At 36.0% G+C, this 26746-nt stretch overlaps 1 protein-coding gene across 1 annotated transcript in view; it reads left to right on the plus strand.

Annotated features, from left to right (window-relative positions):
- The first annotated feature begins 12427 nt into the window (after positions 1–12427).
- LOC129281190 (tachykinin-like peptides receptor 99D) overlaps positions 12428–26746 on the plus strand; it is a 45478-nt gene continuing 31159 nt past the window's right edge. Inside the window, exon 1 of the mRNA XM_054917134.2 lies at positions 12428–13546. Within this exon, the coding sequence (XP_054773109.2) occupies positions 12924–13546 (623 nt within the window). The 5' untranslated portion in view covers positions 12428–12923. The remainder of the gene's footprint in view (positions 13547–26746) is intronic.

The following is a 26746-nucleotide window of genomic DNA, read 5'->3' on the forward strand; positions in this document are numbered from 1 at the left end:
GTTAAGTTTTTTTGCAATCAATGTTTATTTTTATCTTATTTAATGTTATTCACCCATGCTCGATGCGTGCGATCAGGATAGCCGTGCTAAAGCCGGGGTAATAGTATGCAGCGCTTACAAACATTTGTATTAAGCGCTAGATACATGTTGCATATTATTATTTATTATCATTTTAATATACGCCTATTCTCAATAACCCTGTATAGTTTTCTTTAGAAAAGTCGCACACCTTCAGTCAAGATATGTTACAGTCCTAACAAATAGCAATAAATCATTCCATCTTTCCCTACCCTAAAGGCGACCGCACACCTTACGAATGGTCTGCGACCCGATTTCAGAATAAAGTGTAGTAGAATTTGATGCTAATATTGAGACTTGGAATATCTTACTGTGTAATGTTCTAAATCATTGTACGAATACCTATGTTCAAATATGTGACTATGCTATCATCCTTCTTAGACTAAAAGCGAATTATATATCTAGTCGTAATGACGTCATAGCAGTCGTACGATTGGCTACGATTTGAAACTAATTTGGCCTTTACTCCAAAATAAAGGCTTGCAATCTTTCAAAATGGTTATATTAGTATTCTTTCAATTAATTCTAACCTCAAATAAAATGATATGTTCCATTCACATTTTCAGAAAATGAGCAAAATGCGATTTGTTCCAAAATCGGATGGTGAACAGTCGTAAGGTGTGCGGTGGCCTTAAAAGTATTCCGACCTCTTCATCACAGTCATGACGTCTTCACGAAGATGTCCAACTAATCAGAAAGACGTATCATGCGTTAGAGCAAATCAGATAAAATCATCTTTGCTGTTCTTTCGTTTTAGTAAACAAGGCTCCTACGGGTCTGACGCGGGACCGCTTTTCAAATTAGCGTCCCGCACTTTACTTTTTTCTCTTTGGTTTTTATTGATGTTGTTATTGAAATTGAAAGATTGAAGCAGGAAGCTGCTTCAAATGGTATAGCCTTTGATAAATTTTATACATTGAAATTGCTTCAGATATTAATCCTGAATCTTGGCTGTAGTGAACCAATCCTTTCAATTTACAGAAGGCTATATGGATACCCTCATAGACCAGTAATGTTCAATACACATTCAGTATTATGATTTTCCCCCGGGGGAAACGATCCCAAAACATATCCAGAAACTCACCGACTATGACAGACATAATTATATTATTGATTCATATATGACAAAAATATAAGCCAATATGTTGGTAAATCATACCATGCATACAGTAAATCGTTGACGCAGAACTGGTATCAGTATAGTAGTGGTCGTTGAATTGGAAGTAGTAGTACTTCTGATTATGATTAAACTGATAATAACAATGGTAAATAAGCCATTTCATATCATGTAAAATGATGTTGGGAGCGGTGCAGATACTAAACAAAGGTGATTTTGATAATTAAATGATTAATGATTGTAGTAAACGTATTAATAAGATTATAACGACTTGAGAAAAAAATCAATTGCTAACAAAAAAGTAAACAATGATGAAGCACTGGACACTTTACTCAGGGGGTGGTCTTTACGTCACATTTAATTTGTATGCATGCCAAGTATGGATAGGATTAACGTGGAGTAACACTTTTTGAATGATACTAGGTTTGGGCCGAACTCTGATATGAATATGTGAAAGGGGTGCTTTTTTTCAAATACATTTTTAGAGGCTTCAGAATTTATTTTCTTTATTGTCTTTATTTTTATTCTGTAAAAGAATGCACCTCATGAATATTCATATATAATAAGTTAGCTTGCATTTGTCATCGAGGCTGAATGGCATAATCCCCGAGCTTACAATGACAATGGTGTTAATTTTAATCGAGTATGGGCAAACCTTAATTTGCAGGGTTTTTATCCTCTTTTTTTTTGTTTGAAATTGAAAAAGGACTTTGCAAAATACAAGTCCAATACTTGTAGCCTTATTAAAAAAGTTCTTGAAAGCAATTCATCGTAGCCACATTATAAGCGTTCATAATGCCTCAAAAATATTATGAAAATGCCAATATCATAATTGTATGGCGAGATATTTCCTGGCATCAAAATCTTCCAATTTATGACATCATGAAATAATAAAAATAATTTATTTGTCGTTCTTTTGTGTCAAAAGATGAGTATTAATTGTTTTAAATATATCATGTAATAAATTAGTTAGAAAGCAGGAGAGTATAGTAGATTTAGACCTTAAAAATAGTTAATTCAAAGTCAAATCAAGGAATTGTCATTAACACACGCTGTTATTATCTGGATAAGTGGGTGTACCAGAAAATATATTTGATATTTTGCCAATTAAAGTTAATAGATAAATCACCGGCATATGTAGATAAAGAATATAATCAATTAAACGACATATATAACTAATAGTCTTTATATTAAACGATATGATTTATTTCAGAAAGGCCTCTTTGATGCATATTTAGAAGGGATCGTCGAAGCAGAACTTATCTTTTATCATTCATTTTAACAAACATTTTACGTAAATTTTCTTAAGGGGGACATGCCCCATTCCAACACGTAGATTCCCTCGTGTGAAATTGATTCTACATACCCGAGCGTCAATTTCACAAAGCGGCCATGTTTGAATGAGTGAATGGGGTCACGTGGGTGTAGAGGGGAAGTAGGGATGAAGATATATATCAGTGTGTTTCTCCAATCGATGTAGATTGTTTTGGTTTGAGTAACCGAAGTGAAAGATAAACATTCTGAGAGTGCGCCAACTACTCATCATAGCTGCAAAAACCATCGGTGGTTTCAACTCTTGGCGCTTTTAGGCCGACTATATATCAGCCAGTACTTATCCCCTTTCGAAATGAGGAAATCTCTTGGTTAATATATATATATAGTTAAGTGTGTCTATTCTTTTTTAATTGTTACTTTAAGCTTCCAATAAGAAAACGAAGATTTATTATGACAAGAAGGTGTTTTGTTTGATGATTCGAAATGTGTTAATAAAGCATGTCTCAGACTCAGCAATTCATTGTAACTTTGAATCCATAAGGTATTTGAAAAATTGTTTCTTATTGCAAATGGTTTTAAGAAGAATAAATGATCAGAATCACTTCTAAAATAATAAAAAAAATCATACGATTTTCACCTTATTGTCATATCTTGTGTATCTATCCTGATATAGTAATTGGGGTTAGAACGAGTGGCTATGATTAGACAAAATGGAAACGTTTTAAGTGGATATTAGACAAAATGATCAATGGGCTAAATGGCAGTTTTAAACAATAGTTAATGTAGACAACTGCGATTGTATTGCATTAGACGGCGTGATATGAGACCAAACAAAATGTAAACGAAGAGGTAATTTACCCATTCGCCCTACTTATTGATTATCTTCGTTAGATCTTAAACTATTGCGTGAATAATGATCTAATTTAAATTTTCTCTATTTTTTTTCGTTACTTTTGTCTCTATTTCGTGTAATTACATAGATACCATATCCACATCAGGGAGAGCCCCTGAAATACAATAGGTTTAGTTCTTGAAAAAAATAAGGCAGGTGACGATAAGGGGAATCGAATCTATTTGTAATAACGGGGGGAGGCACAAAATTTTCCCTAATGTGTTCATTAACATTGTTATCAGTTTTTATTTCCGCAAATATTCTACGTTTTCAAAACTTTGGTACATTTTGGGCCATCTCATATTCCGTTATAAAATGTTCCTCCCCTCCCAAACTCCACACTCTCCTCGTTTACTTCCCCTTTGCCTCCCCGATGTCATGTATAATGTCTCCGCTGGCTAGAGGGGAGTGAAAAGAGGTCTCGTAATACACACCGGTTATCAATCTTCACACCATTTCGATTGGCAATGAAAATGATATACCTGCTATTGTTTTACCAGTTATCAAGCTATTTAGCTTGGGCAATTCAAAATAGTAGTTTGTTTAACGTAGGCCACCGAGCAACTTTTATGAATCTGACATGCATGCCGCTACATATTAGTTTGTGTATGTGTATGTGGGGTGGGTGCGTGTGCGATTGACATGGTGCAAACACAAAGCATTGAGAAAGAAAAGACAATGAAAAACATAGGATGGGCGTTCTTTTAGAGCGTGGAATTACAGAAAATGATTAGGTCAATACGGTAAACAAGATATGTTAGATAAATTACAAAATAGATAATTATGACATTATTAAAATAACATCGTTATTCGTGCACTGCAAATATACGCAATACTCACAACGAAATTTAAGCATTTGATGTTTTAATGTCCACCATTTTTCCCGTTTTTTTTAATTATGATTATCGTCTGTATTCGTTGCGGTGGATCCAATGTATATGCGTACAAAACAATTTTACCCAATGTTGCTATGCTGTACAGTTCAGCGCTTTACAATAACAAGAAAACCCAATTAAAGAAAATTCATTATAAAATATCTGCTTTATAAATGCAATCTAATCTCATTAGATTTTTGTCTCTTTCCAAACAAAGACGTCTGACTCTCGGCTCTCTTCCTGGAAAAAAATCAAATCGTGACTTGCATGAGCTGAAAAATTAATAAACCTATTGTATTTCGTATACTTTAAAGAAAAAAAAGATTCCCCCTTCTTCGTCTTTCTCTTTCTTCCTCTCTCACTTTCTCTTTTACCCACTCTCTATATGTCGCCATTGCCTCTCATGCATGGCACATTGTGTGTAGTTGATCTCAAAAGCTCAACCCTCGGAAACTTATCGTCTTCGTATTTCATCATGTTCATTTTCCTGTCTGAAAATCTTAGATCATTCTCCAGATATCCGCTAAACACGGTAAAATCAGTCGCTCAGAGATGCTGTCACTTCCATGCAGTGTGCTGTTAAGATTATATTATCTATAGTAAAACCAAGGAGTGCTGGTAACTCCTTGGTAAAACTTGACGGTTTGTAATCATTTCCCTATTCATCGTTCCCAGGTTCCGGAAAGTGCTCTAATTTTCTCAATATGTTTCCTCCTGTGTAAGTTTGAGTTTTAACAGACTTACATCAATCAGATTTGATTATTTATTTCTGGGACCGGCATTTAACGCCACCATCGGGAAGACGTGACAAGGGTTCGAACCTCGAACCTCTGCATTAGTTTGTAACTTTCTTGTAGCTTGTAGCTTGCAATACAGGAGCACGCCACAACACCAGAATATTTCGATCTTCCCTTATGATTGTCGATCTTTCCATAACAAAATACTTAAGGCGCAGTTGACATGAATCTGTTGCTACACTCACACCAACGAAAACGACTCTAGACCGATCAAAGCTATTACGTTATTTCCAATGATATACTATCGGTCGGTTTGGATTCAGTTTCGTGGGTGTGATTGAAGCATTAGGTTCAAGACAGTGAAAGGCTTCAAGCACACTTTGCACTCGTCGTGAACCAAAACATTTTTCTGTTATACAATATCTATGAAGTTTAGGTGTATATGTTTATGTACACATGATATCTAATGGCATAGAGTGTCACTTTTGCACAAGTTACACCAAAGTATTCGTTTCCTAATCGACCGACGGACTGCCATTAGAAGTAATGCCATATATTTGATAGGTCAGGGCTCCGTAACACAAAGGTTATTTAGAAAGATCAATTCTGATTGGTTCCTAGTCAGTCTACTGATCAAAATGCGCATGCAACGAGGACCCTGATAGGCCAATTCATTTAGCAATTGATCGCTAATCTTTGTGTTACGGGGGCCTTGAGTCTGTTATATTAGTGTGACTGTATCATTTGTGAGTGCTCCTGAGAGACCGTCTTCATTAGAGCATAGAGATATGGTATTCAGTTTCAATAAAGCCGTCATCTTGGTTAATCTATGATATACAGTGTCAACGTTTGCAGAGAGTGATCTGTGGTCAGGACTGGTGTTTAATCTTTTGACTCGGCCGTTCACCTGTGCTTGTGATAGAGGTACACAATAACCTATGTTCAGTCAATCTTTGGGCCAATGGATTGTCTCGTTTGTAGTAATGTGAGTCAATTGGATTTGGCAATAAAAAGTCCATAATATCTGGTATGGCGACATTGATTTGGGGTTTTAATCTTTCGATGATGAACAGAGTAGAGTTGAATTATTCGTTTACCTTTAACAGGTGGAAGATTTCATTATAAGAGGCTGGTAATGCAATCACGATATTATTAAGAAAATAATGATTTAATTATTGATTAATGTTTAATTCGTTCAACATGTTTAAGACATGATCTCGTTGAAAATATCCACCCAGTCAACAGGACCTAAGAAAAATAAATATAAAAGAAATAGCGTTGGTGCTATAATGATCACGTTGACTATGACCGGTAATGGTACCGTCGAAAAAAATGTACCTGGCTTTGGGGAAAGTATAGTGCGAAATTGTTCATCTGAGGTTGGACTGAAAAGAAAACTATCTCGGAACAAATATTAGATTAGCTCTGGTTATTTGAATCGCAAATACTTTCTTTATATTTATTAAACAGCAACAACGAAAATAATTATTAAATCAGTACTAACCTCATGTGCTCAACAATAATCAGCTATATTTCTATACTGGAAGATTATATAGATCTTCGCACAGTTTTTCTCACAGATCTTAAACATCATGCCATTTGGATTCTGATCTCTTTTTTTCTTGAAGGAATGAGGGTCGAAATTGATCTCTAATTCTTCTGAGATGTTTTCTGTTTCTAAAATCTTATTTGCGTTTAAGGAGCAATACCGCAATCACATTTATGTTCATACATTTTTTTCTAGCCTTCAGTTAGACTTGAAAACAAATATGCTAAAAAGTTAATATAACAATCATGGCCATGAGGGTAATACATTTTCCGTAGAATCGACACACACAAAAACATTAGAAAACAATCGTTTTGAACTGCCCTCGAAGATGATTTGTCATTAAGTCACCTTCGTGAAGCTACCCTTAACTGAGGCAGATGATTGTTTGCTCCAAGTATTACAATATCTAGAGTGACCCTCGTTCGGAATCAGGACGAAAACACACCAATAAAACTCATGACATGCATAAAGGATGAGTTTGAAATCTCCATCCTCCTCCTCTATCTTTCTTGATGTCATGGACCCTTCTTTCCACTATCCAAACTCTTTTCTCTCAAATCTGCTTACCTGTTTGAGGGTGTGTGTGGGTGCGTTTGTGTGTTTAATGGGGGTGGAGGGTTAGTCTGTTGGTCTCCCGTGTGCTTTCTTTCTTTCTCCCTCTCCCGTGCTCCCCATTCTTTACATGTTCAACCGATACATTCCCCCTTATACTGTCTTTCATTAATTCCCCATGTTCTCTCTCTTATTCTCTCTTTCTCCTCTTCTGTTTTATTTTCTTCAAAACCTCTCGCGTTGGTCATCCCTTTTCCCCATTTCATTATTATCATGGCCATACGCAGGGAGCGAGGGGGGCAGGGGGTAGTTTCCCCTAGAAGATGTGAAAACCTTACATTAATTTTTGCATTGAGTATTTTCACAAAATTCACAAGTGTAAAAAAAAAACATTTAATCTCCCTTTAGAAAATGCTAAATCGCCCCAATTGTAAGCTCGGTCGCTTCGATTTTTTTACGCGTCCTGTCCCCACCTCCCCCATAAAAATATGCGTACGGCAATGATTGGTATTCTTTTTTGTTTTGGGGGTTTCTTTTCCTGCATGCAATTTTTAAAACTTTAGGTAGCGATTGATATCATATTATTTCTGTCCGATGTATCTGTGACCTAGGCATTGACACTGATAATATTAATCGAGATTTGGATATTCTATCTTTGTTAATACAGCCGTTCTGTTTGCAACATGCCAACTGTAAATCATCACGCCAATGCTACTAGATTTAGTTTAAACGGCTACGCGCTACCGTCTCATCTCCTGAGAAAATAATCAAAGTAAAATTCTGGCGCAAATTTACATCTCTTCATACCCACATCATGAATTTATGCAATGGCTTGGGGTACATGAATGATTGCGAGTGTCACCACAGTAATCATAATTTTGGTAAACATCGGAACTCCCGGCTTCATGATTAAGCTCAGAAGGCTTTTAGGATTACATGATCATTATATAAAAAAGGAAATGATCATAAGAGTATGGATGCCGATAATCAATATTCACATGAAGAGGGGGAAAATGTATTTTTTACTGGTTTGTATTCAAGGTACCGGTTTAAACGTGTCTATCTTAATCGACATGTTTCAGTCATCTCCTTGAATTGATTTTTAAAATGCTATGATTCACCTCTACAATTAAGCATTTTTTTCATAATTTTGGAAAGATAGAAGTTTCGCATTTCCGTACAATTTGATAAAACAAATGATGTAAAACAAAGTAGTATTGACATCTGAAATTTTGCTATTCCTCGCAAATCAACGTTAAGGCCGATTACGTCACACACTCACTTTTAATTTTGTATTGTTCAATATATTTCAATATTAGAACAAAAATATCATCTTAGATTAAAAAAAAAAAGATTATATATATACTGTTGAACGATTAAAATAAAGGATGCATCCAAAATCAATCAATTTGGTGTTAGCGAATGCAATCATATGACACGAGATTATGGGGGGGGGGGGGGTACGTGGACAGATGCCAAGACACGCAATAGTGGGCAGATGATGTAGGCCTATATAATATAAGAGCTGAGTATTAAATGGAGGATTCATAGATTTAGATTCACAGATTGATTTATTTTCTGTCAACAGATTTCTAACAAACACAAGTCAAATATTTCCAGAATTTCAATCAAAAATAAAGGTACAACAATAAACATAATTTCAGTAATTAATTTATCGGCAACCAATCTGACCAAGCTTAAACAAATGAAGTAACAAGACGGATGAGGCTTGCCTAAAAAGCTGCAGCAGTGTTTGTAACATTAAGAAGGCAATCTTCCTAAAAATAATCAAACATTGAACTTGTATCAATTACCCCCGTTTAATTACATTTAAAACAACTTTGGTAATTAAAATCCAGACAAAGAGCGTACGATTCTTCACAAAATCATCCTTACTCCAGTTCCTCTGAATGCTCTGAAATATCCATATCATGTGCACTGGTTGAAAAGCAGTCAAAGAAGTTTGCATTATTTATGGCCTGTTTATAACCAGAAACGGGGTTTGCTATTGCATATCGATCTTACGCATTACCTGGCCAAGGATATATGGAGGACGAGATGAACCTGAAATTACTCTCTGATGAAAAAAAGTCATGTTACAGCCACCACTCTTTCATTAAAAACGATCATGAAACTCGTATTTTTCTTGATGCTACGATTCCCAGCGGGAATCAATAGCATATTTCTGGTTATCAAACTGATACAGCGTAGTGGGGTTGAACTACAATCTTGATGAACACACGATGTTTTGTCGTTAGTGTTTTTATATTTAAATGAAGAATTCTAAGGCAGATGGAGAAAGACATAAAGTATATAAATATCTATGGACAGATATGTAGATACCCGTTAAAGGACAAGTCCACCCCAACAAAAAGTTGATTTGAATAAAATGAGAAAAATCCAACAAGCATAACACTGAAAATTCCATCTAAATCGGTTGTAAAATAAGAAAGTTATGACATTTTAAAGTTTCGCTTAATTTCACAAAACAGTTATATGCACATCCAGGTCGGTATGCAAATGAGGAGACTGATGACGTTATCCACTCACTATTTCTTTTGTATTTCATAATATGAAATATGAAATATTCAAATTTTCTTCTCATTGTCAAGTTAAACAACGATTAATTCCTCCCTGAACATGTGAAATTAGCATTGTTTAATACTATGGTTCAGTCAAGCTGGTCCTTATTGTCAAATATGTAAAAAATGAAATATTGTATAATTCAAACGATAAAAAACACAACAAATAGTGAGTGATGGACATCATCGACTGAGTCATTTGTATGTCACTGAGTTATGCATATCACTATTTTTTGAAAAATAAGCGAAACTTCAAAATGCCATAACTTTCTTATTTTACATCCGATTTTGATGAAATTTTCAGTATTACGCTAGTTTGATTTTTCTCTTTTCATTCAAATCAACATTTTTTCTGGGGTGGACTAGACCTTTAAAGACACAAGGGTATGGAAGGAGACCAACACACGCGTACATAGAGAGAGAGAGAGAGGGGGAGGAGAAGGGGATGGGCGTGTGGAGGTAGTAAGATATTGAGGAATATTTAACTCAACTCGAAATAAAGCATGATATAATTAATTTTAATGGTGTGAAAATGGATATGGATAATGCTTAGAAGAATAAGAAAGATTAATAGATGGGAAAGAGGGACGAAAGAGCGAGAGAGAAAGAGGGTTGATCTGGCTCACCAGTGCCTAGCTGGGTGGCTGGATGGAAAGTAAATTAGTATATTAATCGAAACAGGTGCTTTCTGATTAGTATCATCCTGGTCGCACTTTCTATTAATACTTGCAATCATGAAAGTATACCCCTCCGTGTTATTATACCAATAGTTCTACTAGTATTACACCTCTATCTGTCTATGATTATATGTACCATGGATATATCAACCGATGAATATCGACGTATATTCCCTACCAAATTTTGTTAATACTAACTAAATCCATACACATTTTAAAATATCTAATTACAAACACTTTGAAACAGAGTGGTGTTAGCATTGTACCAGCCAGCGTCGTGAGAGAACAGAACCAAGCTTTTTAACGCAAATGCAAAATTCAAGGTGTTAGCTCAACCTACATTGCTATTATTATAACACAATAATAAACACCATTTGGCGTTATACTCAAAGTACATGGTGTATTTCTATTACCTATCGGGGCAGTCCTCTCGTCGATTTTTTTCTACAGTGTAAGGTAATAAATAGTAATGAGTATTGTAAAAGTAAAAGTAAAACTCTAAAAGTTTGGGTCATTGATTCGAGGCGATAAAAATCCTGTTTCCGACATGCATCAGTGTAACAATAAGCTATTTTATACATCTACCTATCAATTGAATAATAATAAAGTAAAACACTAAACAAATTAGGAAATGGGTGTATTCATTAAACAAACAAAAAATATTGAAATAATAAAAAGCTGTAGCAATATCAAATAATTTAGCATTACGAAATACTTTTACCGATATAAATTAATGTAAAAAAATAGCCGATCCTTAATAAATCTGGTTATCCAATAAGTTTAAAAATACACTGAATGAGGAAACACGTGTATTTATACATTAGATATTGAAAGTAGATGAAAAAATAGCAAATAGTTTAAATTATAAAAAAGTAGCATTATGAAATTAAGCATCGGATAGCGATCCCTGCCGGTCGATCGGCAAAATACCTCTCAATTCATATCCCATTTCAAGTATACTATTATATTACGGTTCAGTTCAACAATGCCCTAAATACATTTTCCTTTATTTCTTTGGTAATAATGTTTATGTGGAATAATATTTGGGTACGTGACTCGGCTTTTAGTGAATCCGATGCCTGTGGGGGGTCAATTTCACACCAGATCTTTTGTTTTCGAAGATACCATCACATTTTACACGTTCACATATCATAATGACATAGGCCCAATAATTTGGATAACAAATCTGAGAATGCAGTTAATGAAATACACAGTAATGCAGAGATTATAGTCAAAGCCTCATTTTGATCATTCCCCACTGGGGATAAATAAAAAAAGGAACTTGATTCAAATTTATTTGGTTGAATAATCCTTTAATATCACAATTGCGGGAAAGGGACACTGTTCCTACTTAACCCTGTAGTGATTGATCTCACATATCTGACCACGTTGATGGATATTTTTAATGAATCAATTAAGCTTTTCATCCTTTTCCGATTTGTCCCTTCAGCTGCCTCTGCATCCGCAGTGTCTATCATAACAAGCAACCAGATAGAAAATATAATAAGTGCAAGAGAGACAGATAAATTAGAGGGATGACCACTTTGTTGTTTTTTACTTCACCGCATTAGATTTACGTACACTCTTTGATCACCAATCAAGGCACGAATAATATCTGAGCAGATGCGCAGTGGGTAGACTGCGCACCTTTTTATCGAACCTGAGAAGGAGAGCGGATGAGAGAACGCTCGGGAGTGCGAGAGAGATGCAAGGAGTTTATCTTCAACTTAAACAACTCTTCTAAACTAGACATGGTTAGATGCGAAAGAAAGAGCGAGAAGTGCGTGCATCGCTCGTAGCGAACCATCGTTCGAAGATGAACAGGTTTTATTTCATTTGTAGATGAGTCTGTCCCTGCATGCCCTGTCTGCCTCGCTAGCCGGTGGACTAGTATTAATCTTATCGTAGATTGGGATAGCGAGGAGTGTAGATACTGAAACTATCCAAACAATTCAAAGGTATTATATCTGTCATAGTTTTTTTTTTTGTAATGGAGAATATTCGATGAGGAATCACTTCTGTTGCCTTTGGTTGCCTTGGAATCAGGTTTTATGGTGAAAGATAGTTCGAGGCTGGATTCACTCTTTGGTTTCCTTTTTGAATAATTGAACGCCTCACTTGTCATACTTGATATCGTTTCTTTGGATGTAAAGCCTTCGTTATAATGCACGATATTCAACTCAGATGAGCAATATTGACAACGAGAATTTAAAACTTCAATCTCCCTCATCCTCCTCGAGCAATTTATTTGTTTGCACGTTGGTATTTTCTTTCAGAAGGTCATTACTTTCAATTCACTATTTGGTTTGTTTTAAGTGATGCTCTGTAAGATTCGACAACAAATCACTTCAGGAAAGTTGCATGAATCGAAAAGTGATTAAAATCAAAGTGATAAAGAATCAAGCTAAATCACGTCATTAGAATCCATATTCTATGATCAGCAATGTTAATTTGTAACAAGGATTGTATGGTTAGCAAATAAAGTAGTTTTGCCGTTCGATATTGAAGATAATGCTGTTGAAAACCACACGTTGCCGCAGAAGCTGTGTTTCTGGATAATCTTAACTGTGCAGGATTTTACTAGTCATCATGGAAAGCATCGTGAATGTAACGGCTGATTCCCCTGTGGAATCGCATCCAGGATTTGTAGGTGTCTTCTCCTTCAACTTCAGCGCTACCCATACGGCTAGCGTCGAATCTGTCATCTGTTGGAGTATCATTGCCAGCTCCATCATGGCCATCGCTGGGGCAGGGAACATCATCGTCATCTGGATCGTCCTAACCAACCCGAGAATGAGGACGGTAACGAACTACTTCCTCCTGAACCTTGCAGTCGCGGACACAATGATAGCCACAATTGACATGCCATCTATGTTCACTTACATCGTTACAGAGAACTGGCCCTTCGGTCTTGTCGGCTGCAGGATTGCCAAGTTTGTGGCGAATCTGTCAGCAGTGGCTAGTATCCTGTCCTTGATGGCTGTGACCGTTGACCGATTCCGTGCCATAGTTCATCCGCTCCTACCTCGGCTACCTAAACGGGTCATTATTGGATCGGTCATATCTATCTGGATTGTAGCAGCAGCGTGGACAAGCCCGAGGTTCTTCTTTGCTCGCCAGTACAAGTTCATCTACTCAGATGGAACGGAAAGGGTGCATTGTTACATCATATGGCCACCCGATGGCCAACCCTACGGATCTTATGATGTAGCGTGAGTATTCTTAATTAAAATGCCGTATACACTATAACAAAATGTCAAAATGAGCTGGAATGCAGGGTGGCTGGTACCACACTCCAGGGGCCACGGAACGGTTTTCAAAGTGGGGGGGGGGGGGGGCTGAGCCAAAAGTGGGGGGGGCTGACCATGCTAAAAATCACAATCATATGGTAATTTTTACATTTTTGTACACGGTTTTGAAAAAAAAATGGGGGGGGGCTGAAGTCCCCCCCAGCCCCCCGGTTCCGCGGCCCCTGCACTCTGTTCAAGGTAAAACAAATGACCCTGGTCAGATCTGGCCCTTTCCGGGGCTAATCAAACCTTTAATATTCCGGGTCGATCTGACCCGAGATTTTGTTTGATGTTTTGTTTTAGAGTCATAAATTGTCTACCACATGGGGATGATGATATACGGACATAGATCAGACCTTGGAAAAGAGAATGTACGCTCTAAAAAACGAAGAGCTACGAAGAGCTATAGTGACTGCACTTCGGAGTGCTGATTTTTCTCGTTCAAATTTGAACTAGACAAATCTGCACTCCGAAGTGCAGTCACAATATACGGTCTTTAAGAGCTAAATAAGGTCTTCGTTTTTTAGAGTGTAATTATATAGTCATCCCGATGAAACCTCTCCAGAACCCCGTTTTATAAAGACTTGAGATCGATCTGATCAATAATGACTATGGAAAGCTTGCAACGGCAACATCTACAATACATGTGTCAAAATGTTGTCTAATTATGTCATCCCATACGTGCATGATTTTCTTCACAAATAATTGAGCTCCTCATTGTTTCTGTAGGGATATTGTGTACATTTCCTATTTGAATAATTATGACATTGCTGGTTTTCCATATTTGAGAATGAGCGGATTAATCACAACTCTTTGTAAATGGGCCACCGACCGACACAATGTTTTGCGTTATTACCAGTGACATAGTGTCGGTCGGTTTGGTTATGTTGGGTCAAATTTGATTACGGACGTCGTACTTTGACTTTCTTTACGTTTTTCTTGCGAATGTGGATGTGACAATAATTGTTACGCTCTACGGCGTATATTAGGCTTAGTATGTTCACAATCAGGTTCCGTAACATTTGCTCCGGCGACAATTGCTCCGCTGTAAATTCCACATAAACGAATGGAATGACCAACTTCAACCCTGGATTTAAAGCTATACCTTATCCTAATCCTAACCCTAATCCATAAAACCCTATTGCAACCCTAAACCTAATTCTATATCTTAGACAAAACAAAGCCCCGAGCAATTGTCGCCGGAACAAATGTCGTGTCACCGGATGTAGATCCTTCCTTGCATTTGCGACCTCCGTACGATGTATTTTTACTGCATATCGTAGCAAACGTCATGCATGCAATCAGCAAGGTCTAAGTACGGTGCTTCTGCGCTGATGTTACGACGAGATCAATTCAGTAGACAAAATACTTATTAAGTATTTTGGCTACTTATTTTTTGTTTTTCAATTTACCCAAACTTCACACATGTAGATGCAAAGGTACCCACAGGGATATTATACCGTACAATAACAGTACAGGTAAAGCTTTTTCAAGGGAAACTCTGCGTAGAGTGAACGTTCTCCGTCGGGTCATCGTAGACCATTTAGCCGAGGCTTCTTTTGTTGACAATGTTACCTTCATAGGAGGTTAAGAAGACATGTATCATTTGGATAGGGACATTTTTTTCCAAACATCAATTTCACTGATCGTCAACTAGTTTATAGACCCCAGTGAAACTTTATTTACTAGTAATGCAATGGGATGACATGTACATGTACTTCAAGTCGTGATAATCTATGAGCTATTTTCAAATACCATCTTTGGATGTAATCATTCATCATATTGTATTCCAATGCTGAGGCCTTAAGTGGTTTTGAAAAAAAATAGCATTCTGTTCGATTGGGTTTTTGTTTATGTGGTTATTGTGGCTTATGGATTATGGTTATTGTGCTTCATGTTTTACGTCAAAACTCCGTGGGTAAATTTGGTTTGCTGATAGATTGTACCATGCATTTGTAAGCATGATTATTTTCGCTATGTGAGTGAGGATGAATATGTGCGTGTGTAGTTGAATATTGACATTGAATTTACATTTCCTCTGATAATGGTACTAAACGTTTATCTGATGTGCTAATCACTGCAAGTAATACTCAGCTTGCAACACAATATAACAACTCTCAGAAATATAGATTTGATAGAATGAGAGTAGTGATAGGAACAGAAGAAATTACTACTACACTGTTAGAAAATTTATCCTTAAAATAAAAGAAGTTCCTGTAGCAGAGTCTCGAGAAAACCTGTAATCTTACCAGATTGCGTAATCTTACTGGAAATTGGTATTTGGTGTATGGAATCTTACAAATTTCCTTCAATAAAACACCATTTCCCTCTTTTTAAACAGACCTGTTCTTTTAAATTGCATAAAAATTCCTATTTTATTAATTTACAGAATGATTCTGTTATTGCTTTCTGCAAAATCTTCCTTTTTTCTGTAAAATCACGTGTTTTTTTAACAGTGTACTACTACTTCTACTACTACTACTACTACTATTACTACTACTACTACTACTACTACTATACTACTACTTCTACTGCTGCTGCTGCTGCTATTACTATTTATACTACTACTACTACTACTAATTTTTATACTAAAATAAGTGAAAAAATGAAATGTCGATTTTTAAAACCACCTCTCTTAAACATGTCACGAATAAAATAATACTTATGTAATGTATTTATATATATATTCAAATTCATTAATATATACATATGTAATATATATATATATATATATATATATATATATATATATATATATATATATATATATACGCGTACATGCGTACATAAATGAGATGGCGTTTAATTCCCTGAATTCACTTATCTCCATGATTTTACTTTACATGTATCTTAATTCTTTTGAATATGCATTATGAAGTGATTTTAAACACGGGCCATCTGGACACATAGATTGGCTTATTCACCAAAGATAAACATCATTCAGATTTTCTTATCCTCGGTGATATCAAATTGTTTTATGAGCAGTCATATATCTATCTCAACACATCTGCCGTTTATCACTTTCCAATCGAAACGTCTTAAATGCAATTACCGCCATTCACACACATGCTTGATTGGGCACATGCCTCTCTCATTTGAATCACAATAACAGTGATTATGGCCTTAGAATGATTAACGATCGCTCACTTAAGAGAAATGCAGATAAAGTGGGTTCGAATTAAATTTTCTTCTTTTTTTAAGTCGTCGTATCGACAGGATAATCAAAGCATGGAGCTACTATAGGCAGATTCTGAAGTGGTATGTTAGCAATGAAAGTAGTCAGTGTATTATATAATATACAGTTATAGTAGTAGTAGTAGTAGTAGTAGCAGTAGTAGTAGTAGTGATAGTAGTAGTAGTAGTAGTAGTATAGTAGTAGTAGTAGTAGTAGTAGGAGTAGGAGTAGTCTATAACAATATTAGTAGTAATAGTAGTTGCAGTAGTAATAATAGTATAGTACATTACTACCTACTACTTCTGCTTCTACTACTACTTCTACTACTACTACCACTACTACTACTAATAATAATGATAATAATAAAAATATAGGATTTGTATAGCGCACATATCCACCTTGCTATATAGGTGCTCAATGCGCTCCTATATTATCCCGGCTAAGCTACTCTACCAATTCTGGTGCGCACAGCTTTTTGAGGAATTACTTCCTGCAGGTACACATTTACCTCACCTGGGTCGAGTGCAGCACAATGTGGATAAATTTATTGCTGAAGTAAATTACGCCATGGCTGGTATTCAACCCACAACCCTCTGTTTCGAAGTCAGAAGTCAAATCCACAAGGCCACAACGCTCCAAGTAGAAGTAGTAGTAGTAGTAAGAGGCGGAGGAGTATATAAAGTAGTAATAAAAGCGGTTTATTTCCGATTCGTCTAGTGCCAATTCGTCCAATTGCCAACTCGCCTACTATCATTTGGTCTACCATCAGTTCGTTCACTATCCTTTGTAAGAAAAAGAAATTCATCCACATTGTGTGGACTCAACCCAGGTGAGGTGAATCAGTATCCGGTTGGAAGAAATTCCTTGAAATGCCTGAGCGCCTAGGCAGCCCAGCTACAGCTGGGGTAATAATATAGTAGGGCCCGCTGGGAGAACAGTTTTCAGAACTGAAGTGGCTTCCCTGGGTAAATAAAAACCAATGTTATTATTATCATTAATACTGTCCACATGGTCTAATTGCAAATTCGTCCACTCACCATTACGTCTAATAATCAGTTGGTCCATTAGCCATTTAGTCCATATACCACTTGGTTTAATTGGACTAAGTGTTAATTGTGCAAAATGAATGACAAATAAAATAGGTGTTGGACAAACTGGTTATGAGACGAAATGGTCATAGACGAAATGGTGATTAGACGAAGTGATAATTGAACCAAATGGTTATTGGACCAAATGGATGTGAGACGAAATGTTGTTGGACGGAATGCATTAGGCTAAATGAAAGTAGACCATGTTGTGAGTGGACGAGTTGGCAGTAGACGAATGGGCAATTTACCATAAAAGTTATTGCACATAATTATAATCATAAGCAGTGGCGGCGCCTCCATTATTGTGTTCATAGGGGCAAGACGATTTATAGGTGACGTCACAGTATGTTGTCTTAATTGAATTATCATGATTATAGGAATATTACAGTATTAGGAGCAACACGTCCCAGCCCTCTCATTTTTATACCTTCATTCCTCCTTCCTTCCTGTTATTTCTTTATTTTATTTTCTTCCTTCTTTTTTCATTCTTGAAAATTCTGCCCCGTCCTCTCTTGTGGGGCTGCCCTTGATAAGCAACGGACAAAGTATGTTGTCGTTTGCATGTGATGCAAGTAAATGAATGATTTATAGAAAGTTTATTGACACTCAAACTATTCAAAATGTGTGTACAATTAATGGTGTGATTATTTCAATATCTATCGCAACATCGATGCATAAGCATGATAGGTATTTTACTTAATACTCTTTCACCGAAAATATAAGTTAGCACCCCATTATATTAGCATAAATCCGGCCCGAAAACAATTTAACCTCCGTTCTCAAAAGAAACTCCAGGACGAACAGTGCACAATATTGACATAGCATGAACACGTTATCGTTCACTTATTACTATTTTTATATCACTCTGTAAACATGGTAAAGGGAAGAGTTTACTAATCATATTAACCATGTCAACGGTTGTCATTTATTGCTTTATTGATTTAACTATACATTTCCCTTTTAAATATAGTTATTTAAATTAATACCTGTCTTTGGAGTAGGATGTATAAAAGTGGATAGTACCCTAACTTCGCTTATGCTAAGCAAGGATATACCGTCGTCTAAACCTGCAAAGAATGCATGAAGAAACTGGAGATAACTTTTTTTCTTTCAAAGTCGCGGTAAGGTTGTGTTCGGACAACACGTACTTTTGATATTCTCTCGATGACTTTCATTCGTATATTCTAATACTTCGTAGAAATCCTAAAGGCAATTAAATCTGGCGTATATTGTTCTTGGACGATTCTCTGTGCCCCCCCTTTTTTTTTTATTCGTATCCGCCCACCGAGATATAATTTATGTCGTACAGAAAATATCTATATTGAATGCTTTATTTGCCAGTTACCATGGTTACGGATACCCACATCATATTTTAGTAACAATAATTAAACTACCACAAATGTATATGACTGTATATAACGAAATCATATGCTGCAATAGTGTTATTCAGTGGAACTGCGAGATCAACTAAGCGTGATACAATCTGCTGAGCAGAAAATGCAATAATGGTGATAGGAGAAAAGACTTTGGGGGATCTTCATGAACGATATTTCAACCGTATATGATAAGCGCCCCCGGGATAGAAGGAAAGAAATCTTACTTGGCATTACATCACGGCCTATTACACAGGTAATAAATAAAGATTTCTCTCTCATTGGGCATGTTGAAAATGATAGCGCGGGAAGATGCAATGAGAAGGGGGTCGCTTAGCTCCCAACCCCCATACAGTCATGTGCACTTGATTAGCTCCCTTCGGAATTAAAAGAGTAGGAGATACCACCCTGTATGCATTGAGACGAGGATTAAGGGGGTCTTCAGGATGGCAAGAAATTCAAATTTGCTAAAATGCTTTCTCACTCGGGGGCGCACTGCCTACCCGACTGTATTTATGTTCAGTACCCTCATTCACATTAATAAGCAGCAAAACTTCCTTTTCTTTTTTATTCTGCCATCCACTCTGGACGCTATGGCAATGAGTTTGCTCGGAGAGATTCAAGTCGTCTAGCATGTCTAGTATATATTTAGCTTCAGGTTGGTACGGGAAATTGTGTCACGGGTAGGTTCAGCCAATGCCTAATTATACCATGGAATGTAAGTTATCTCTTAACATGGATACTGCTGTCAGAAACTATCATGGAAGGGATACCTTTGATCAATCTTAAATCACATCAGTCGTGCATTTATTGGTAACTCTTGCAATTAAAACGATTCCAGAGACCTTCGTCGTTTCGCATGTCACATTTGAGCTTTGTTTTATGCAGAAGGCAGTCGTGCCTTTACTACCATGACTATATAACTTGATCAGATGCTGTCTAGTGTAGTTGTAATATGTACAGCAATTAAAGAAAATAATGTTAATAGTGAGATTTCCCTTTTTCGGCACAACCAGATAGCAAGATGACGATCAGTAACTATTATGCCGGTAATTCCAAGGGGCTTGGAGTAGGTAATAGGTTCGAATAATGCGTTGTTTTGTAAGCAAGGGGAAAGTGCACCCGGTGCCAATTTCAAGGGGGTGAAGAAAAGGCAAAACTGAGGAGCAAAACGAAGAAAATGGATGGAAAAACATTTTTTTTCACATTTTTGTACTTGGCCTCTAAATTAATAAAAGTGTAAAGTTGAAACGTTCCCATAGTTTTCTAAGATTGCGCCTATCAAAGATGGTTAAGTTCTTTTTGTTTCCTATACCGTTAATGATACCACGGGATCGCACTCCTGATGTGGCGGAGCGAATCTTCAACTTGTTCCAACGTGCAAATAGATAACCCGAATCCTTGCTATTGTTATCAAACAATTACTGATAACTCGCTTGTACTTTTTTTTAATACAAAGCTTAGTTCTTATTCGTATCCTTGATTTTCCCGAATAATAATTCTAGATTTTAGTCAATGCAATCAATCTTTAAAATATGTTATAGGATAATTGCTAAGCTGACCCAAGATGTCAAAAATGACTTATCTAGACCATCTACTAACATATAGATCATCGACCCATTGGTTGTCGTTTTCGCCCTTGATCTTCCATTACGGGGGGGAGGAGGAGGTTCGCACTAAATAGACATGGCCTATCAATATACATTCTTGACATTTCCTAAGTAGCAAAATACAGCTACTATCTGAATTACTCTCAAGCCGCAAAATGCATACTCCTCGCGATAACGAGCCAATTGAGAAACTGTCTACATTGATGGTTAAATGACTGCAGACGGATATATAGAGCTATCGACCAAATAATGCTTCTTCAGAGCGATAAAGAACTGCAGAAAAAAATATTTATACATGTGGCAATATCAATTATGGAAGTGAAATATCTGCTTTTGAATATTGATAGTATACTCAGAGACAGGAATTATAATCAAAGTATGTTTTGAAAGTATGATTGATGTCTAATTATGCAGCTCATTCCTATCAGCTGTTTTCCCCCGTAAATTGGCAAATCTCTGGGAAATATTATGTACACCATCTTATATTTGATTTAAAGTACATGTACCTATCCAGGTTTGATTGCTATCAAATTAAAAATCGCAAAATAAAAATTATCTTATGAAAAATACTGACAAATTCTATGATTATGGTGTATAACAGGATGAATAAAAATCATATCCAAATGATGTACAAAAGCATTTAGAAAACAACCTTAGACCAAGATGATTTAGATTAAAAAAATAGTCGCATTGCTCCTAATAACTGATTTCAGTGACCTTTAAATTCAATCAAGTTATCAAGCATTGCTTCTGAAACGTGATATATGAATAAGGTATTTGTTATACAAGAAGTGTGTTGAAGAAAAAGCAACATTTACCTTTCAAAAATAATATGTATCCATGACAGACGACAATATACTGTAGGAGATGGTGGTCTCGTTTCTCTCCCAACCTTTAGATAGCCTCCAAGCTTTTTCAAATCAGTGAGAGCAATGTGAGTTTTGCCTTTATGAGCATTTTATCAGAGAAGGAAGTTTTTAGACATGATTACTTCTAAACAAAACCCCTCGTTTCTCCGGAGGTTGGCATGACGGTTTATAATACATCATTTTCATCCAGGGGCCATAGAAATGGTAAAAACTCTTGACCTACAAGTATTTTAACTCTCGTTCATGTACAAATGCTTTTAGGTAGATGGTGACCTTTTGGTTCTTGCCATTTGATGGTGGACAGTAAAAGAAAACTGGAACCCAGAAAAAAATGTTCTAGTTAAATTCCTGCTCTATCTGTCATATCAAGATTACTTGTAAAAACAACGAATAGCTTATGTTACATTTCTCAATCTCTACTTAATTTTTCGCGTTTTTTAAATTTCTTGCAACACACCGAGTTGCAAGAAATATGTAAAGATCGTATAGGATGAATTACGATGACACGGATAAAACATCGCTGAAGTTGTAGTATTTTGGTAGTAGTAGTAATAGTAGTAGTAGTAACAGTAGTAATAGTAGTAGTAGTAATAGTAGTAGTAGTGGTAGTAGTAGTAGCAGTAGCAGCAGCAGCAGTAGTAGTAGTATAGTAGGAGTTAGAAGTAGTAGTATAGTACTAGCAGCAGCAGCAGCAGTAGTAGTAGTAGTAGTAGTAGTAGTAGTAGTAGTAGTAGTAGTAGTATAGTAGTAGTAGTAGTAGTAGGAGTAGTAGTGGTAGCACCAGCAGTAGTAGTAGTATGATAGGAGTTAGAAGTAGTAGACGTAGAAGCAGCAGCAGCAGCAGTAGTAGTAGTAGTAGTAGTAGTACTAGTACTAGTAGTAGTAGTAGAAGTAGTAGTAGTAGTAGTAGTAGTAGTAGTAGTAGTAGTAGTAGTAGTAGTAGTGTAGTAGAAGCAGGATAACGGCAGCCGAATTTGTAGTAGTAATTGCTGTATTAGCAGCAGTCACTCTTGTAGTAGTGTATTTTTGTTGATATTGATGCCGGCGAATTGAATCTGTTAAAACGTTAATATCTACTGAAGATCGTCGGTGAAGAATGATGAAATGGATAACATAAGACTTATGAAGTAGTATATTGGTAGTAAAAAAGGAGCAGCAGTAGCAGTAGACAGTATTATAATAATACTGATAATGATAATGATAATTATTATTATTATTATCATCATCATCATCACCATCATCATTGTCATCATTTCCTTTGTTATTATTGATTTAAAGTGTAGACCAGTGGTCTCGCAGTCCATTGACAAGGGGACCGTTTCATCGACATTCATCTTCTTACAAGTTGCAAAATCTGACAATTTTCTTTGATTTTAATTGGCTGAAAAGCATGTTACTTTCATGGTAAATGTCAGGAAAAGTGATTTGTCGGATAAAAAATGTAAAAAGCACGAATTGAAGTCAACATATCACAGTCAATTTGAACAGTGATTTCAATTATCTCTTGCAATTAACGTGGTTTGAAGCAAGAAATTTCCCAATTAGAATAAGGATATGAAAAACGAATAAATTTCAAAAAGTCGACAGGGAGGCTTCGACAAATATAACCTCCAGGAATCATATACTGTTTTCTAGATTTTAAAATCTTTTTAAATCGCTTTACCTACTATGGCTCACAAAACATAATCTGGCGTCAACAATCATGTCTTAAACTGGAACTGTACGAAAAAAATAAATCTAAGCATGCCTATACAAGATAATTCCGAATGCACATTTTAAACGAGGGCATAAAAGGTTTTCATCGACTGACGGTCCAAGTAAAAGTTAGGTTATTTTCTGGTCGATGATATAGACGCTTAATATCACATGACCCGTGGAAGTAGTATTGTTTATTTTAGAGCAAGGGGTTGAGTAAGTGTAACTAGATTAAATTGTAAATAGATTTATTAAGGGATCTTCACGTTTGTTTGGCACTGCTATGCATACAGTTAAGAAAGGGAAAGTGTGTTAAACAAGGAAGTTTCACGAACTAAAAGTGAGGATGAATACAGTGCCATAGAGGTATATTTCGATAATGTTAAAGCCTAACTTTCTCAAAATTATATTCATATGATATACCCGTGACATAAACATAATTCAGTTATTAGAGAATATTCGCCTGCTGAATTTTCTTTCTAATCGGTTCGTTTAACCAGCGACTTGCAAGTGATTTGATTCATAATCATAGTCATATTTTTGGGGTTTCTTGGTCCACCTTTCCCTGTATCTCGATCTCTCCATCTCTTTATCTGTATGTGCATGGTGAGTGTGTGTGCCTTTCTCTTTCTCTCTCTATCCCTCTTTGTCTCTAGCTTCTTTAGTCACCTGATTTGCTCGGGAATTCCTGAAATGCTGGAAAATCTTGGTGAGTTTGGCGATCGGATAATAATATAGTCCGCGCCTTTTCAATGTCCCAAAATTGTAAAACATAAAAAGAAATCCCTTGAATGCGAATATCTGGTACGATCGATAAGTGTAATTGCAATACCGATCATGGTGTAGCTGACAATAGGATGGACGGAATGTTAATCTGAAAAATATAATGAACGGTGAAAGACATGCCAGGTGAGTGTTTCATAAAGTTGTTCGTAAGTTAAGAGCGACTTTAAGAACGACTGGTGATCCTTTCTTACGCTCTATACCATCGCCAATGAATATACCATTTACCAAAATAAAGGATCACAAGTCGTTCTTAAAGTCGCTCTTAACTTATGAACAGCTTTATGAAACGGCCCCCTGGACTCATAATACAAGCACGTCAACAATACTGACTCAAGACCGATCAAAGCTACCATGTTGTTTCGGATGGCATATCATCGGTCGGTTTGGAGTCGGTTTCGGTTACAGTCACACCAACGAAACCGACTCCAAACCGATCAAAGCTATTACATTATTTCGGATGGCATATCATTGGTCGGTTTCATTGGTATGACTGTAGCGCAAAGGATCTCCTAAAATACAGGTTGGTAATCGAAAGCACCTCCTTTCAACATGTTCAAACGAGAAGGTGAATTCAATAGTGCTTAATACGAGTGTTGGTGTTCGATGGAACTCTCCATCGATGACGAGTTGGTTTGTGACTAAAAACTGTGACGGGCTTCGTTATACAATATGCCTCCTTCTTACAAAGCGCCTGTGGTCTAGTCTTACATCATCCAAATATCACAAGCCAACGTGATTATATTCTTACTCCGAAATGTTCTTTTTGTAGACATGTTAATGTGATATATACACACATATATATATATATATATATATATGGAAGGACGAACGAATGTAAGTAGATGAAGGATTAGAGATAAGGAATGTGATACACCTGAGTGTTTGTAGTTCTCAAATCATTGAAATATATTTGTTTAAGAAGTAGTTTAGAACGTTCATGATAACGACGTTATTATAATGTTGTTGATGATGTATATGATTTAATTACGGATATTAAATTGATTGAATATTATCAAACAATCTCTAACAAGTTTTAAGCATGTTTAGTGGCTAGAACATCTTACAACTTTTTTTTTTTTTGAATTTTATTTGTGTTTTTTATAAGTTACACATAACTATTTGTTTCTCATTTTACCTTTATAATAAATGTTTTCCCATGTTACTTTACTCTCATTTTCGTTCGTTATCTGCGGCAAATTTGTATGTAGGAAAACGTTATTTTTTTACAATACAAACATAGGGGAATCGTTTAGAGACTCGAAATAGATGGCCAAAACACGGTCGCATTTATACTGGTTATGTATTTGATTTGAAGTCTTGGTCATAAACATGTTTTCCTCCATTTAAAATATACATATATAATCCCTAGTATATGATATTGAAACTTTCAATAATCATAAGAAACCGAGAAAAAAATCGAACTGAAATTAAAAAAAAAAATTATTGAAACCATATTCTAAAAGAGGGGAAAATACGTGATGACAGTGAATACATATCTTTAAAGACTTTGCCGGAGGGAGACGTGAGGCGTAAAATACTTAAAGATGGGTTTACAAATTAAAATCGGATGAGATGAAAATGAATACCCAGAGCGGAGGTGTATGTCCCCTAGGTAACGAATCAATAGTAAAATAAATCCAAGGTTAAGGCTGAGTTGTGCTTGTTTTCTTTGGAAATCAAAAACGACCTTCGAGGAAATAATAATAATAATAATAATAATAATATAGGAAATTTATATTGCGCACATATCCGAAATACGAAGCTGGAGGGTATGAAGCTAATGCTAGCGTATTCGAGGAGTGAGTATTCCATTCAACAACCACTAAAACTGTCAATCTTATCTGCTTGCATGCAAAAACAACATCAAAAAGCAGCAGGAGACACCTCAAACACGTGTTGAATGAAAAATAAAAATCATAACCCTTGACCTTTTTTCTTCTTTACATTATTGTAAATCCTGACAAATCAATAAAATTGAAATAAATCAATAATTCTTTGAGAATAATAGGGTTTATGAATGAAAATGCCGCATTTACTCTTTATTCATGCTTTTCGGCTTTTCTCTTTCAGTATTGTATCTTATTGATTATGAAAACTATGTAAATACAGTCATAGTACTTCTTTTATCCATGGAAATGACCCTGCTTGGTTCTGTCATACGTTAAAAAAAATATTTTCGTTTATAACTCGTGATGGTGAAATAGATTTGATGTAATAAAAAAAGATTTTACATCTTCCACGAAGAATCAGACCGGAAAGTTTTTACATGTATAATATTTCGTGTAATATTGAGATACAAAAAAAGAAAATATGAAATCATCGGCCATTTCATCAACGTCACGCCACTCTCAAAATGCCACAACCCAATTAACGTCCATTAGATTTCAAAGAAATTTTCAGTGTTATGTGTTTGTGTTACTCACGTTTAACCAATGACGTTTAATTAACTAGGTCAAATCTAATTGTGTGAATCTTGAACGTATCCACTAGCGTACCTAGGGGGGGGGGCAGGGGGGGGGGGCACTC

This window comes from Lytechinus pictus, chromosome 18 (assembly GCF_037042905.1).
Source record: "Lytechinus pictus isolate F3 Inbred chromosome 18, Lp3.0, whole genome shotgun sequence".
NCBI lineage: Eukaryota > Metazoa > Echinodermata > Echinoidea > Temnopleuroida > Toxopneustidae > Lytechinus > Lytechinus pictus.